The following is a 14,150-nucleotide window of genomic DNA, read 5'->3' on the forward strand; positions in this document are numbered from 1 at the left end:
ATTATAGCTTTTTCCTTTTGAAATTCATTTGTCTCAGTGTTTAAAAAAAATAAGGCATCATTTAAAAACAACAACAACAACAAAAAACCTGTGTTTTCTTGCAAGTCCCAAAGGTGTCCACTTAATGGTGGGGTGGGGACACAGCTTCAAGGGCTGATGATCAAGCAGTTGGTGGGAGGGGGACTACTTTTCTTGAAAGTTTTTTTTTTCTTGTTTGGAAATATCTCTAAACACCTCAGACACTTGAGACACTTTCCAGAAACTACTTTTGAAAGCCTGACAGTTTCTCTGTGGGAGCTGAATGGACCCTGATGTATTCCTGCTGCATGAGGGTGTGTGGCAGGTTATTTGCCCCTTGACAATAGCCTTCCTTCTGCCTAGAATTCTGTGACTGGAGGCACTCTCCGTATATTTGTTGTTTCTAGAAGCTCTCAGAGATCGAGGGCAGTGTGTGTGTGTGTGTGTGTGTGTCTGTTTGTGTGTGTATCAGAGAGAGAGAGAGAGAGAGAGAGGGATGCTGGCTCATTTGCATTCCTGATGAGTGAGTTCTCCCTCCTGCCTCCAACCTCAGGTTCAGGCCTTCAATTCCTGATGTCATCCTGGAAAGGTGACTTCAAAACCCTGAGTTTAATAGCATTTTCATTTTCTGAGCCCACAAGCATAGAAGTGCCTGAAAGAGGCCCAGCATTTCAGAGTGCCCTTCCCTTGGGGTCCCACATTTTTACTTCCTCTCTGCCCTAGAGAGCAAAGATTTTTATTCTAAGGCAGGAAAAGAGACAAGCCCCAGAACCCTACGGTGCTGCCTTAATCAGCTGGGAGTCCTGGTAGGGGGTCACTGCCCTCTCCTCTCAGGATGCCCCTCCCCCTGCATCTTGGGTTCCAGGCATCCCACGTCATGTGATGGAACTTGCTCTTGCTTTCAGCCTATGCAGTTTCTTTTGCCAAGAATGCCTTTTATGGTACCAGCTCAGCAGGAGGACAGGGCTATAAATATCCCCATTTTATGGATGAGAAAACTGAGACCAAGAAAAGGGAAGCATCTTACATGAAAGCATACAGCTGCTAAGTTTCAGAGCTAGAATTTGAGCAGGGATCCTCATGAATCTGGAGCCTGTACTCTTTCCCTGAGCTCCAGACCTTTAACTGCACTCATGACTTTCCTGCTGTCCTCATCTGATGTTTCTTTGAGTGAGGGGGAACCAGAACTGGTGGATCTTTGTGTTATTTCTCATTGTAACCCAGTTTGCATCTGAGGTGATAGATATCTAATGAGTTTAAAGTTTTGAAAATAAGGTTTTAGGGCCAATTTATTCTCAAAACAAAACAAAAAAAACCGTGAGTCATCTTTGCCTAATTGTTTTGGCCCTGGGTGGTAATGAGTAATTAGCATAATTAACATTTATAAAGGACTTATAATGTCCAGGCACAGTTCCATGAACTCATATCAGCCCTCACAACAGCTATGCAGGAAGAACTCTTATTATTGTTCATTTTACAAATTGAGGCACAGAAAGGTGATATATCTTGCTCAGGGTCTCTCAGTTGGCAAAGTGGCAGAGCCAGGATTCAAGCCCACACAGGCTGGCCTAGCATCCATACACCTAATCACTGACCAATCCATCCCTTCCCAGGCCAGTGAATTAGGCTTGCTGGTGGGATGGACGGTCCCCTCATAATGGCATCAGTCAGTTCAACATCTGGGGCCAGTGCCTGTTGTCAACTTCCCTCCCCTACTCAGGTGATGAAGACAGATTCCTCCCAGAACACCCACTTTACAAACCCAGCCAGCACTTCAGAAGTCTTCCAGGTAAGTCCAGTTCTTCCATAAATAGGGCTCAGGTGATAGAGTCTGTGCATGATACAGACACATCTGTTACTTGAGGCTTTTCACCCAAGCCACGGTCCAGGAAAAAGGACTCTAAAACAAACCGAAGAGCCAAATGTGACTTCTGGAGGGTGGGGAGTTGGTGGTCTGATGTACCCAGCAGAATGACATCTCAGCAAGCTCCTCCTGTGTTTGGTGTTTGTGGGCAGTGAAATGGCACAGACCTGTGGCCCTGGCCCTTCAAACACATCCCCATGGAGCTACAGCCATGGCCTTAATCTCCCTGACTTACCTATGATCAACCTTGTCCTCCAAAGAAGCTGCTAGATTATGTATCTCCATGGATGCTTGTCACTGTAACTTACCCAGAACAATATGGTGAACACAGACCCATGCTTCACAGCCCACAGCTTTGCAGCTGAAAGAAGCTTCAGTAGAGGGTGGGCCTGCTCTGCTGGGTCTCCAGTGTTAAAGCTATTGAATGAAGTCAGGACAGTGTTGGACCTGAATTCTTCATCTCTTGTCACCGATTTTACACTCCCCTCTCCATCCTTTTTGGGGCAGCTTTGACCTTCTTGAGAATGATTTGTGGCAAAAAAGAATGCATCTCCCCCTACCTCCACAGAACCAGGTCCAAGCACAAAGTCATGAACTTGGCCATTTGTCTTGTTTATGTTGCAGTTCTCAGCTGTCTATCTTTGTCTCTGTAGAATTTTTCATGAAATCAGTGCATTTCCACTAAGAGGCCTGTCTCTCTCATGGAATGAAGAGCCAGGCCTCATGGAACTGTGTGGGCATTCTATAGCATTTCAGCCCTGGGACAGTGGCTCCCACTCTCTTGCTCCTAGTATTGTGTCTCTGACACTGCCAAACACAATCCTTGCCCTCACAGTGCACAACAGCCCTGCTTCCATCTGGAAGTATCCCACTTTCCTGCCCCAGGACTTTCTCTGGCAGCCAGAGCCCACTTCCTGGGGGCAGGCAGGAATCTGGGAAATCGACATGGACCAGGAGCAGCACTCAATCCATGCCAAGTAGTGCCTTTGGCTCACAGGCAGTGTGCATTTTTCACTGGCCCCCAGATTTCTCTGCAGGGGATGGGGATTAAGCTTCAGCTGCCCATGGTGATCACTAAACCCCTCTCCCTGGTCACTTCCCCAGTCTCCTGCCAATATTTCCTGGGATTGTCTCCAAAATAAACTACTTTGCTTGAATACATGTCTCAGGCTCAGGCGAACCCAAACTAAGACACTCCCAAATGAGCAAACCTACTTCCAGGGCTCCCCACCCTTGATGACTTCAGCCCTTGGAATCTTCCTTGACTCCGTTCTTTGACTGGACCACCCAGGCAGGTACCATGTTCATTCCTCCTTCTTTCCCTCACCACTCATGCCCATATTGGTACACCAGCTTCCTAACTGGCCCCCCTGTTCCAGGCTTTCTACTTGGTTCTTCCTGCAACAGGGGGAGAGAGCAGAACCCTCATGCCTTAGCCAGAGGGAGACTCCTCCTCTCTGTGAGGCCCCCAAGGAGGGCAGGTACTCCTTGGAGGGCATACACCCAGATATGTCCATGGGTGGTGTGCTGGAGGGGGGGTGGTGAATCAGGTCACTGCGGAGGAAATTAAGATGAGGTCATCCTGGAGTAGGGTGGGCTCCTGAGTCAGTATAAGTGAGTGAGTGTTAGTTACTCAGTTGTGTCTGACTCTTTGTGACCCCAGGGACTGTCATTCACCATTCTCCTCTGTCCAAGGAATTCTCCAGGCAAGGATACTGGGGTGGGTTGCTATTCCCTTCTCCAAGGGATCTTCCAGATCCAGGGATGGAACCTGGGTCTCCTGCATTGCAGGCAGATTCTTTATAGTCTGAGCCACCAGTGAAGCCCAATTCAGTCTGACTGGTGCCCTTACAAGAAAAAAAAGAAAGAAACCCAAGAAGGAAGAGATGACGATCAGAGAGATGCATCTGTAACCAAGGAATGCCAAAGGCTGCTGGCAGCTACCAGAAGCTTCAAGAGACAAGGAAGGATCCTACCTTACAGGTTTTAGAGGGAACATGGCCCTGCTGACTCCTTGATTTTGGACTCTAGCCTTCAGAACTGTGAGACAATACAGTCCTATTGTTTTAAGATACCAAGTTTGTAGTACTTTGTAACAGCAGCCCAAAGGATCCGATGCAGTGGCCTCATCCTTTTCTTTCCTCACAGACTGTTCCAAGATGCTGGGTCCCATGAAATTCTCTGGAGACGTGCACCATGAACAACCAACCACCAACCAACCAACACACCAACCAACCAATAACCAACCAACCTACCACTAAATTGTTTTCTCAAAGCTGTGACCAACTTGGTAACATATCACTGTGTATTTGCTCTTTCTCTTTCCTTACCTGTGGTGGGCAGCCTCTGAGATGGTCTGCAGTGATGCTCATCCCCTAGTATTCATGCCCTTGGTAATCATCTCCCTCTGAGTATGGGCTGGACTTAGTGACTCACTTCTAATGAACAGAGGACAACAAAAATGATGGGATACCACTTCCAAGATTAGGTTACAAAAAGATGGCGGTTTTCTTTCTATCTAAGAGAAGTCAGTTGCATCTCTATGGAGAAGTCCATGTCATTAGGAAATGACATCTCCAGGCAACAGTCAGTGAGGACCCAAGGCTTGCCAAAAGACACATGAGTGACCTTGAAAACAGGTCCCCAGCCAAGCCTTGAAATGACCATAGCCCTGGCCAACATCTTAACTGTAGCCAGTACAAGCTCTGAGAAAGTTGGTACCCAGTTAAGCAGAGCCAGATCCCTGGTCCACAGAAACTTAGATAATAGATATGTGTTGATTAAAGTTGCTTAGGTAGGGAATTCCCTGATGGTCCTCTGATTAAGAATCCATCTGCCAATGCAGGGGACACAGGTTCTGTCCCTGGTCTGGGAACTAAGATCCCACATGCTGAGGGGAACTAAGCCTGTGTGCCACAACTACTGAGCCCTCGCACTGCAGCTACTGAAGCCCACACACCTTAGAGCCCATACTCTGCAACAAGAGAAGCCACTGCAATGAGAAACAAGCATACCATAACCAGAGAGTAGACCCCACTCACTGCAACTAGAGAAAGCCCATGCACACCAACAAAGACCCATTGCAGCTGGAAACACAAAAGGTTGCTAAGAGGTGGGTAATTTGTCATGCAGCCATAGTTGACTAATTCTTTCCTTTTCCCCTCACTCTTATTTCACTTGAAGTAGAAGCCCCAAAAGCTTTAGCAAATACACTTGCCTTGGGCCTTTTCCCCTGGGCAACTTGCCCCCAAATTCCAGTTTCAGTGACCTCCAGTTTGCACCAAAGAAACAGAACATTATTTTCAAAGTCTAAAGCAATCATTCCTAAATACGGACCAGTGTCCTACCAATTTCTCCCAACTGGGGCTTCTGCTTTAGGCTATTTAGGTCTGACAGAGTCATGCCAGGAATGTGATGGGTTTTTCACACCAGTTCTGCACATGTGTAACATCTCTGGGGACTTGTGGCTCCCTGAAGCAGCCCACAGCATCCCCCTGGAGGATCATGAAAACAAACTCAGCTAGAGACCAGAGATGCCCCAATTCTGGATTCTCCCAGCCATTTGCAACCCTCATTCCATCATATGACTAAGACGACTTCTTTCCAGTGATAAGGAAATAAAGGCTTTTGATTTTTCAGCTAGTGGAAGAGGTGGGGGTGGGGGGTGGATCTGGTCTTCTGTGTCTTTTGCTTTTCACTCCCACAGGCTGGCTTCTAAACACCCCATTAAATATTAACTCTTTCACACACATATCCTGAAGTGGATCAGGGGCATGGAAAGAAAGAGAAACTGTACGTCAAGTCATTTTCCATTTCAGGCTCAAATCAAAGGCTTTCATAGCATTGGGGTAATGAGTATATTGGGGACTATCTGTTTTCCCTGGGCTCTGTTAGTGCAGGAGGTGGTGTTCTGTACAAAGTCCTCAGGGCAGAAACTAAGTATTCTTGTCTTGCCACCCACCTTCTGCAAACAACAACAACAACAACAACAAAAAACAGAGACAAAAGAAGAAACTCAAAAAATGACACTTGTGCCCCTACTGCAGATTCACTCTGGAAGGGGAAAAGTTTTAATAATAAAAGTAAACTGAAAAAAGTTCTAAATTCTTCTTCTGGAAACTTGCGTGGGACTTTCACTTTTCCTTGAGCCACTGACAGACTTCAGAAGAGGTGCTGGATGCAAGAGCAGCATCAGCCCTCAGAGGCTAAGCCACAGCAGAGGCCACCCACCATGGTGCCCTTCCTGCATCAAAGGCCTATCTCAAAGGACATCTCCAGGAGACAGCCTGTGTGACGCACACTCGAGGAGCATCAGTTCCCCCAGGGTGGCTGCTCACTGAATCCTCTGCTAATAATAACCCTGCTACCCGAGCAATTAAGCTGTGAGCGCATTCCAGGATACGTCAGGATACGGTGGTTCTTGGCCCCCAGAGATATATATGTGCAGAAAGTCTCCTTGAGGGTCAAAAGTCAAGGGATACCAGGCCATAATGGGTCTTGCTTCTTTCCTCCCAGACGCCTCCCTACTCAGAATTGCACTCATTTTGGATTTGAAGTTGAGTTTGGCCAATCCAAATTAGTAAAGGGGTTTGCTTTCTCCTTAGAATAAAACTACCCTGGATGTCTCTTGTGTCCTCTGGACACGTACTGCCCTGATATTCTGTCCTCTTGCTGTGTAACAGCGTCTCCATCTGAGCAGCCAAGGACTAAGCATGGGTGGAAGAGGGTCTGGCTAGGACAGAGCTGTCATTCCATTTGCAATTCCTGAGGTTCTAGAGGGTAGATTGAAACAAGTTAGGTGTGTAAATAGGTCACGGTAAGGCAGGAGATAGATGGGCTCCAGTTTAAGCATTCAAAGATAGCTTCCTGTTTACATTTCATGGGGCAAGAAAAAGGGGGCTTCAGGCTGGACCTGTACAACTAGCATCCTGTTTACATTGCCTGAGACAGGACATAGGTGGGCTCCAGGTTAGGCACTTTCCAGGTGGCTCAGTGGGAAAAGAGTCCACCTGACCATGCAGGAGACGCAGGAGACACAGGTTTGATCCTCGGGTTGGGAAGATCCCCTGGAGAAGGAAATGGCAACCCACTCCAATATTCTTGCCTGGAAAATTCCATGGACAGAGGAGCCTGGTGGGCTACAGGCCATGGGGTCACAAATAAGGCCCCAGATATGCATGCAATTTGACTGCTTGGGGCTGCAATGCAGGGTTCTCACCCCTTCAGAGCAGTGTTTCCCCTCTGGACTTGATTGAGCACGCATGCACTCTCGCACTCCTGTTTACCCTCGGAAATGAAAGTAACAATAGAAACAGGGTAAATAGCCAGGCTTTGTCTCTTATGCACACCTTAAGATAACAATCATGGCAAGAACAGAAAAGGGCTAAATCTTGTTTGAGTGAAGGGTCAAGAAATCACATATTCCCCCTCCTTGGGGCAAGGGAGACACTACACAAGCGCAGAAAGTCTCCCTGGGGGTCAAAAGTCAGGGGATGCCAGGCCATAATGAGTCTTGCTTCTTTCCTCCCAGATGTCTTTGTGTTGAAATCTATTTGGTTGGGAGGGGAGGGTCTTGAGACAAAGTAGCCAGGAGGGGCAAAACAAGACTATTGGCCAGAGGGGAGACAAAGACCCAGAAAACTGGCCCTTTATAACGATTTAAACTTTCCAAAGGTGTGACTCTGGAGACAGCTCTCACAGAGTTCGCCCATGCGTCTTTCTGCAAGCACTCTGCCTTCCCAATAAACATTTTACTTTTCTCTTTACCTTCTGCCTCCTCATCAGAATTCCTTCTTATCTCAGTAGGCAAGGACTAGGGATTTAGGCCCTAGCTGCTGGCCTCTCTGGTCTAATGGTTAGGATTCTTGGTCAGGGAACTAAGGTCTGGATTCCAGCTCACTACTGCTGCTTACTGCAAGATACCACTTGCTGCTGTGTGCATACAAAATTAATGGGGCTTGGGTATGCTGATTTCCTGAGACAGTCCACATACTCACAGACTTGCCAAGCATGCAAAGCTACAGCCCCAGGACAGGGGGACAGCAAGGAGGTGCTCAGAGGCAATCTAAAGGACTGGGACTAGGGCAGTGTTTAATCAGGAACTGAGACTAAAGGGATTGTTAAGGAAACTTTGTGCTAAGAAGCAGCAGTATCTGAGAAGTGGGCTGAAATTACAGGCTTTGGCGTCAGATCTGGGGTTCATGTCCTGATCCTGCTGAGTGACACTGGGCAAGTGACAGATGCTCTCAGGCTCAGTTCTGTCCCTCTGTGGATGGGGACAAAACCCCCAAAATGGGGCTTGTGATGAAAATGGAAGAATCCACATAAAGCTCTCAGCACCATGTCTCGCATATCCCAACCAAACAATAAAGATAACCATTATGAGTATCATGCAGTTATATGGCAGTTCACACTTCTGATCAGTTCAGTTGCTCGGTCATGTCTGACTCTTTGTGACCCCGTGGACTGCAGCACCCCAGACTTCCCTGTCCATCACCAACTCCCGGAGCTTGCTCAAACTCATGTCCTTTGAGTCAGTGATGCCATCCAACCATCTCATCCTCTGTTGTCCCCTTCTCCTCCTGACTCAATCTTTTGCAGCATCAGGGTCTTTTCCAATGAGTCAGTTCACACTTCAAAATGCATTTATACAGTAACAGTTCTTTTAAGGCTCACAGATGAGGAAAAGAAGGCCACAAAGATGCATGCAATTTAACTGCTTTGGGCTGCAATGGAGGGTTCTCATCCCTCCAGTGTAGTTTCCCCCTCTGGATGCATTGCATTGCAGAGTGTAGAGCGCTGGGTCTGGCACTTAGTAAATGAAGGCCAGTGCTGTCCATTTTCTCCAGCGGTCATGTATGGATGTGAGAGTTGGACCAGAAAGAAGGCTGAGCACCAAAGAATGGATGTTTTCAAATTGTGGTGCTGGAGAAGACTCTTGAGAGTCCCTTGGACTGCAGAGATCAAACCAGTGAATTCTAAAGGAAGTCAACCTTTAATATTCATTGGAAGGACTGATGCCAAAACTGAAGCTCTAATACTTCAATCACCTGATGGGAAGAGCTGACCCATTGGAAAAGGCCCTGATGCTGGGAAAAATTGAGGGCAAAAGGAGAAGGGGGCAGCAGCTGAAGAGATGGGTAAGATGGCTCAATGGACAAGAGTTTGAGCAAACTCCAGGAAAAGGTGGAAAACAGGAAAACCTGGCATGCTGCAGTCCATGGGGTCACAGAGTCGGACACAACTTAACAACTGAACAACTGAACAACAACAACAACCAAAAGAGGCCATTCATTGCAGATAGAGAGGCTCACTGCCTGGTGTTTCTCTCTGGGGGGCCAGGAAAACAGAGACCTTAATGGCTCATCGCTTGCTGCCTTAGAGAAGGACATGAAAGACCTTAGGGAAACTGCATGGGTCACAGCTGCCTCCATCAGCCAACCTCACCTTGGGAGTGTTCCTAGGAAGGTGCAAGGCATTACAAACTTCACATCTGAGTCTGAGTTTCTAGAAGCAACAAGCTTCCATAAATGAAAATATCAGCATCCTCCTAGAGTCAAGTTCCCCCAACACCTTTGAGGGAACCATGCAGTGAAGGAGGGCAGGCTCTGCACAGGAATGATCATGTTCCCAAAACTTGTCTCGTGTTTCTTTTAGGGAGTGGAGTTCTTGGGACATTGGTCCCATTTGGTTCCAGCTGACTTAGGACTCTAGAAAACTACTTTCTCTTCACCTGGACACTGAGAGGGACAGTCGGGGTGGGGGCAGCCCTGCGGAGGGAGAGGTCTGCCCTCACCACTGCTGATGAGTCAGGTGTGAGGCCAGCGCCAGCATCTGGACTAATTTGTCCTGAGCCGAGCAGCCGGCTGCCTGCCACATCCTCCCCTCCCGCCCTTATTTGGAGCCCTGACAGCTGAGCAGCAAACCAACAGGGGAGCTGGGCGCCCGCCAACCGTCACCCTCTGCTTCCCCGCATGAGTCCTGTTGCCGAGGAGAAAGAAGCCGGAGGCATCGTTGTGAGATAACTAAGGACTCTTTTTTGCTCTTCTCACACCTTTGAAGTGGGAACCTCTTGAGGCAAATCAACAAGAATGTGGCTCCTGCAGCTGAGGGTCCTGGGGGTTGTCGGGGCTGCTCAAGGCAGAGGGGCTGTGACAAGCAGGCTGGACTGATAACTTTAAAAGGGCATCTTCTGCTGCTTCCTCACTCAGCTGCTTTATCACTGCAAGTGACAGAATGGGGAGGGTTCCGTCCCTCTCCCGGACGAGCTCCCAGAGAGCCAGGGGGCTATAAAAAGAGGAGGCTCAGGGCAGCTGGGAGACAGAGACGGACAAAGGCCAACAGTGAAAGGCCAAAGAGGACAGAGAGGAGGCAGCAAGCACCAGACCGACCATTCCCTGACCGACGCCAGCATGGGCTCCTCCACCATCACCGCGAGCTTCCTCCTCTTTCTGGCATTTCAGCTCCCAGGGCAAACAGGAGCAAATCCCGTGTATGGCTCTGTGTCCAATGCAGACCTGATGGATTTCAAGGTAGGGCCAGGGAAGCGGCATGGTCTAGGGTGAGGGGGGTTGTGACATTGTGCCAGGCAGTGAGACCTCTCCCTTTCCCTGTTTTCCTTTTGTAAAGAATTTGCTGGACCGTTTGGAGGACAAGATGCCTTTAGAAGATGAGGCTGTGCCATCACAAGTACTAAGTGAGCAGAATGAAGAAGCTGGGGCCCCTCTCAGCCCCCTTTCAGAGGTGCCTCCCTGGATGGGGGAGGTCAACCCAGCCCAGAGAGAGGGGGGTGCCCTCGGGCGGGGCCCCTGGGAATCCTCTGATAGATCTGCCCTCCTGAAGAGCAAGCTGAGGGCACTGCTCACTGCCCCTCGGAGCCTGCGGAGGTCCAGCTGCTTCGGGGGAAGGATGGACAGGATTGGAGCCCAGAGTGGATTGGGCTGCAACAGCTTCCGGGTAAGAGGACCTGAGAATGGAAATGGGATGGGGAGGAAGGAAATTGTGGCTTCGTTGAAGTTCAAACCTTGTGAAAGAACACCGCCAGGGAATGCCTTCAGTAGGAAAGGGACAGCATAGAAGCAACCCCTTTGAAATTTCTGCCCCAACTTGGTGGGGAGGAGGGTGTGCTCTGAGTCTCAGGACAATGATACCAACCTCAGCTACAGTTTGCTGAGAGAATGCTAAGAAAAAAAGACTTTACTGCCATGACCACTGGGGACTTAAATTGTTCATGGGGCCAAATCACCTGTGCTCTGCTGATCGGTAGTTCGTGTCCTTTGCAGAATCATCAGATCCCAAAGGATTGAAATTGAGCAGGACTGACTTTACTAGCTCCTAATGGGCATTTTGTTTACCAGTTTATAGAAGTCAGAGGGTAGTCAGGCTGGAGTGGAGGCTGGTGGGAAGGGAACACAGTCTGATGAAGCCTGCTTTTCCGGTGGAGTCAGGTCACCAAACCAAACATGTCTCTGCTCTCTTGTAGTATCGAAGATAATGGCCAGGGAGGAAAAGGCAGGCCAGGCCCCGGGCAGTCTTCAAGAGAATCCCCTGGGGTCTCTCACTCAACTTTGTCGCATCTGGTTGCCATCAAGTTGAGCTGTGACGAGCATTCTATTCAAGCATCAGTTTCCTGTCAACATTTCTCACATTTTATGCTAAATGTAGACAAAGTGATTTAACTGTGGCTTCTCCACCTCTCCCACCCATGTGTTAAGTTTTAATCACCTGTTACCAACATCAGTTTGAAAATGAATAAACTTCAGCACCATGGACAGAAGCAGTAGGCTCGGGTTGGTGTGATTTCTTTCATTTCCGGAAGGGAGTTCAGCCTGATACTCCTTGTCATTTTACCTTTTGTTGGAGAGAATAATTCTCAGTTCCTTTTTCATTCTTTTTTAATGGAATTAACTTGCTTGGGGGAGCAGTTTTAGGTTCACAGCAAAATTGAGCCGCTGAAGAGGTAGTTTCTTTGTATCTGCTTCTGAAACGGGTGTCGCCCTGGTTTACCTGCACCAGGGAGCAGGGCTACCGAGTCTCCGTACATACCCCTGCCCACCCCTCGTTCACATCCTCTTCCATGACCAACATCCCCACCAGAGTGCGACACTTGTTACCATCGATGAACCTACACTGACACATCATAGTCATCCAACATCCGTAGTTCACATCATGTCCATCCTTGGTGGTGTGTGGCTTTGGACTTCAGCTTCATTTCTCCCTCCAAGTGTGTGTGTGTTTAGCGGGTAGGGGCTCAAACTGCAGCTCTCTACTTGCTCTCACTCACACTGCAGCCTCACCACTGATTCTGAAAAAGCCCTAGGAGACCAAAAGGGCCTTTATCTTTACTCAGACTTGCTCACATTCAGAGCACTTAGGGATTGAAAAGAAAACTTATAAACATTTGGGCTTTTTTCCTGGCCACACTTTTGTACACACAGTATTATTTGGTTACAGTTATCCTTTTTTTAGAGGGGCATATATGAAATCAGGACACTAACTCTTCTCTGACACCTTTTGAGAGTTAAGTGTGGCAGCTGACTGAATTGCACTTTCGTTCTTCTTCAGCAGTTCTTTGAAGAATAGGCAGAATATTTGGGTTTCAAAGCTGAGGAAAATGAAGAAAGGAATGTTCGCTGTGCTGACATACTTCAACTTCATGCATCTTTGGGGCACCAAATTTAAAAATTAGCCACTGGTTTTCCCAAATTCATGTTCAAGGTGTTTGGACTTGCATGTTTTACTGAGGTGGGAGCTGCTGAAGAGGTAGTTTCTTTGTATCTGCTTCTGAAACGGGTGTTGCCCTGGTCTACCTGCACCAGGGAGCAGGGCTCTGAGCCACCTCCCCACCCATTACCCCTGACACCACACTCGCCGTGTCAGATTTTATGACATTCCTCCAACACCCCTACACCTTCACTTCCCCATGCCTTTATTCATGCTGTTCCTTCCACGTAGATGCCCTTAATCCAGAGCTCCCCAACTCTTCCAAACATTTCACTCATTTCTTAAGCTCATTAAGAATGCTACTTCTTCCCTGAAGCCTTCCAGGATACCACATACCCAGGACAGATTAAGCTCTTCACTGGCAGCATTTTATAACTATTACCAGTCACCACAACATGCCTGGGTATGCAACTGGGTCTGTGTCCCTGATCTGCAAGCTCCTGGAGGTAAATGCCCCTTCAGCAGGCCCTGCAGCATGTGGCACAGCGGGCACCCTACATCCAGTTGGTCAGATTGTACAGAAACTGAGAGAAGAGGAAGTAAAGTAGTAATATGCTCCATGTAGAGTGAGGGGGAGGCCAGCAGAGAATTGATGGTTAGGCAGGGAGGTAGGAAAAGAACTCTAAGGTAACTGCTTCTGAAAGAGATGTTCCTTGCGTGGATTTTGAATGCAGAGGGTGGAAAACTAAGAACAGAGGACTAACAAGGACCAGGAGGGTGGAGAGAAAGGAAGAAGCATCTGGCTCCTGAGGTCTGGCACTGGGGGAGCAGGGGCTGCTGGCAGGGGAGGAGAGGGGAGCTGGGCTCACTGCCAAGGTGTCACAGTGACACAGCAGGTTCTCACGGATGGGATTGACTGAACATGCCAAATACATGAGACGCCCCTGGAACTTAGCGGACACTGGGGAATGGGTGGAAGGGGTGATGAGTTGCGGGAGGGACAGGTTGAAGCAGGGATGGGTGAAAGGGTGACAGCTGAGGGAGGATGCATGGAGGGGCCTGAGTAGGCTGAGGCTGCTTCTGCCACTGTGCTTAGTCGCTCAGTCCTGGCCAACTCTGCGACCCCATGGATTGTAGCCCGCCAGACTCCTCTGCTCACGGGATTCTCCAGGCAAGAATACTGGAGTGGGTTGCCATGCCATCCTCCAGGGGATCGATCATCCCAACCCAGGGGTTGAGCCCAGGTCTCCTGCACCGCTGGCAGATTCTTTACCAACTGAGCCACCAGGAAAGCCCAGCCAGTGTTTCTGCCACTGGGGGACAGCAACTCGAAGCAGATCACCCAGAGACCAAGAAATCACATTTCAGGCAAAACAAAATGTGACCCAAAAGCCCTGAGAGGTGGCAGTGATGGAGGCTGGCACCAAGGTCTGAAAGTCCTTAGGCCCAGCACCGGGTCCATTTCTTCTGGTTGGACACTGGGGGAATCTGCCCGCAGGGCTGTATCCTAAATGAAGCACTGGCAGGAACTGAATCGATTCACTGGCTGCTCTGTGAGGGAGTGCCTGTGAGGACCGGCGATTTTATAGGTGGAAAGGACCTGTGA

General features: G+C 48.7%; 1 protein-coding gene across 1 annotated transcript; it reads left to right on the forward strand.

The window, feature by feature from the left end:
- The first annotated feature begins 10,202 nt into the window (after nucleotides 1-10,202).
- Nucleotides 10,203-11,569, forward strand: NPPA (natriuretic peptide A). The gene is made up of 3 exons (XM_055583597.1): nucleotides 10,203-10,413; nucleotides 10,511-10,837; nucleotides 11,364-11,569. Exons 1-3 carry the CDS (start codon nucleotides 10,294-10,296, stop codon nucleotides 11,373-11,375), a joined length of 459 nt encoding a protein of 152 aa, XP_055439572.1. The 5' UTR covers nucleotides 10,203-10,293; the 3' UTR covers nucleotides 11,376-11,569.
- The last annotated feature ends 2,581 nt before the right edge of the window (nucleotides 11,570-14,150 follow it).

This window comes from Bubalus kerabau, chromosome 5 (genome assembly GCF_029407905.1).
Source record: "Bubalus kerabau isolate K-KA32 ecotype Philippines breed swamp buffalo chromosome 5, PCC_UOA_SB_1v2, whole genome shotgun sequence".
NCBI classification, from domain to species: Eukaryota; Metazoa; Chordata; class Mammalia; order Artiodactyla; family Bovidae; genus Bubalus; species Bubalus kerabau.

What these genes read in the sequence shown, in the direction of transcription:
- NPPA (XM_055583597.1), top strand. Translation starts at nt 10,294, where the DNA reads ATGGGCTCCTCCACCATCACCGCGAGCTTCCTCCTCTTTCTGGCATTT. An exon ending in CAGACCTGATGGATTTCAAG is followed by an intron (nt 10,414 to 10,510) that starts GTAGGGCCAGGG and finishes CCTTTTGTAAAG; the next exon opens with AATTTGCTGGACCGTTTGGA.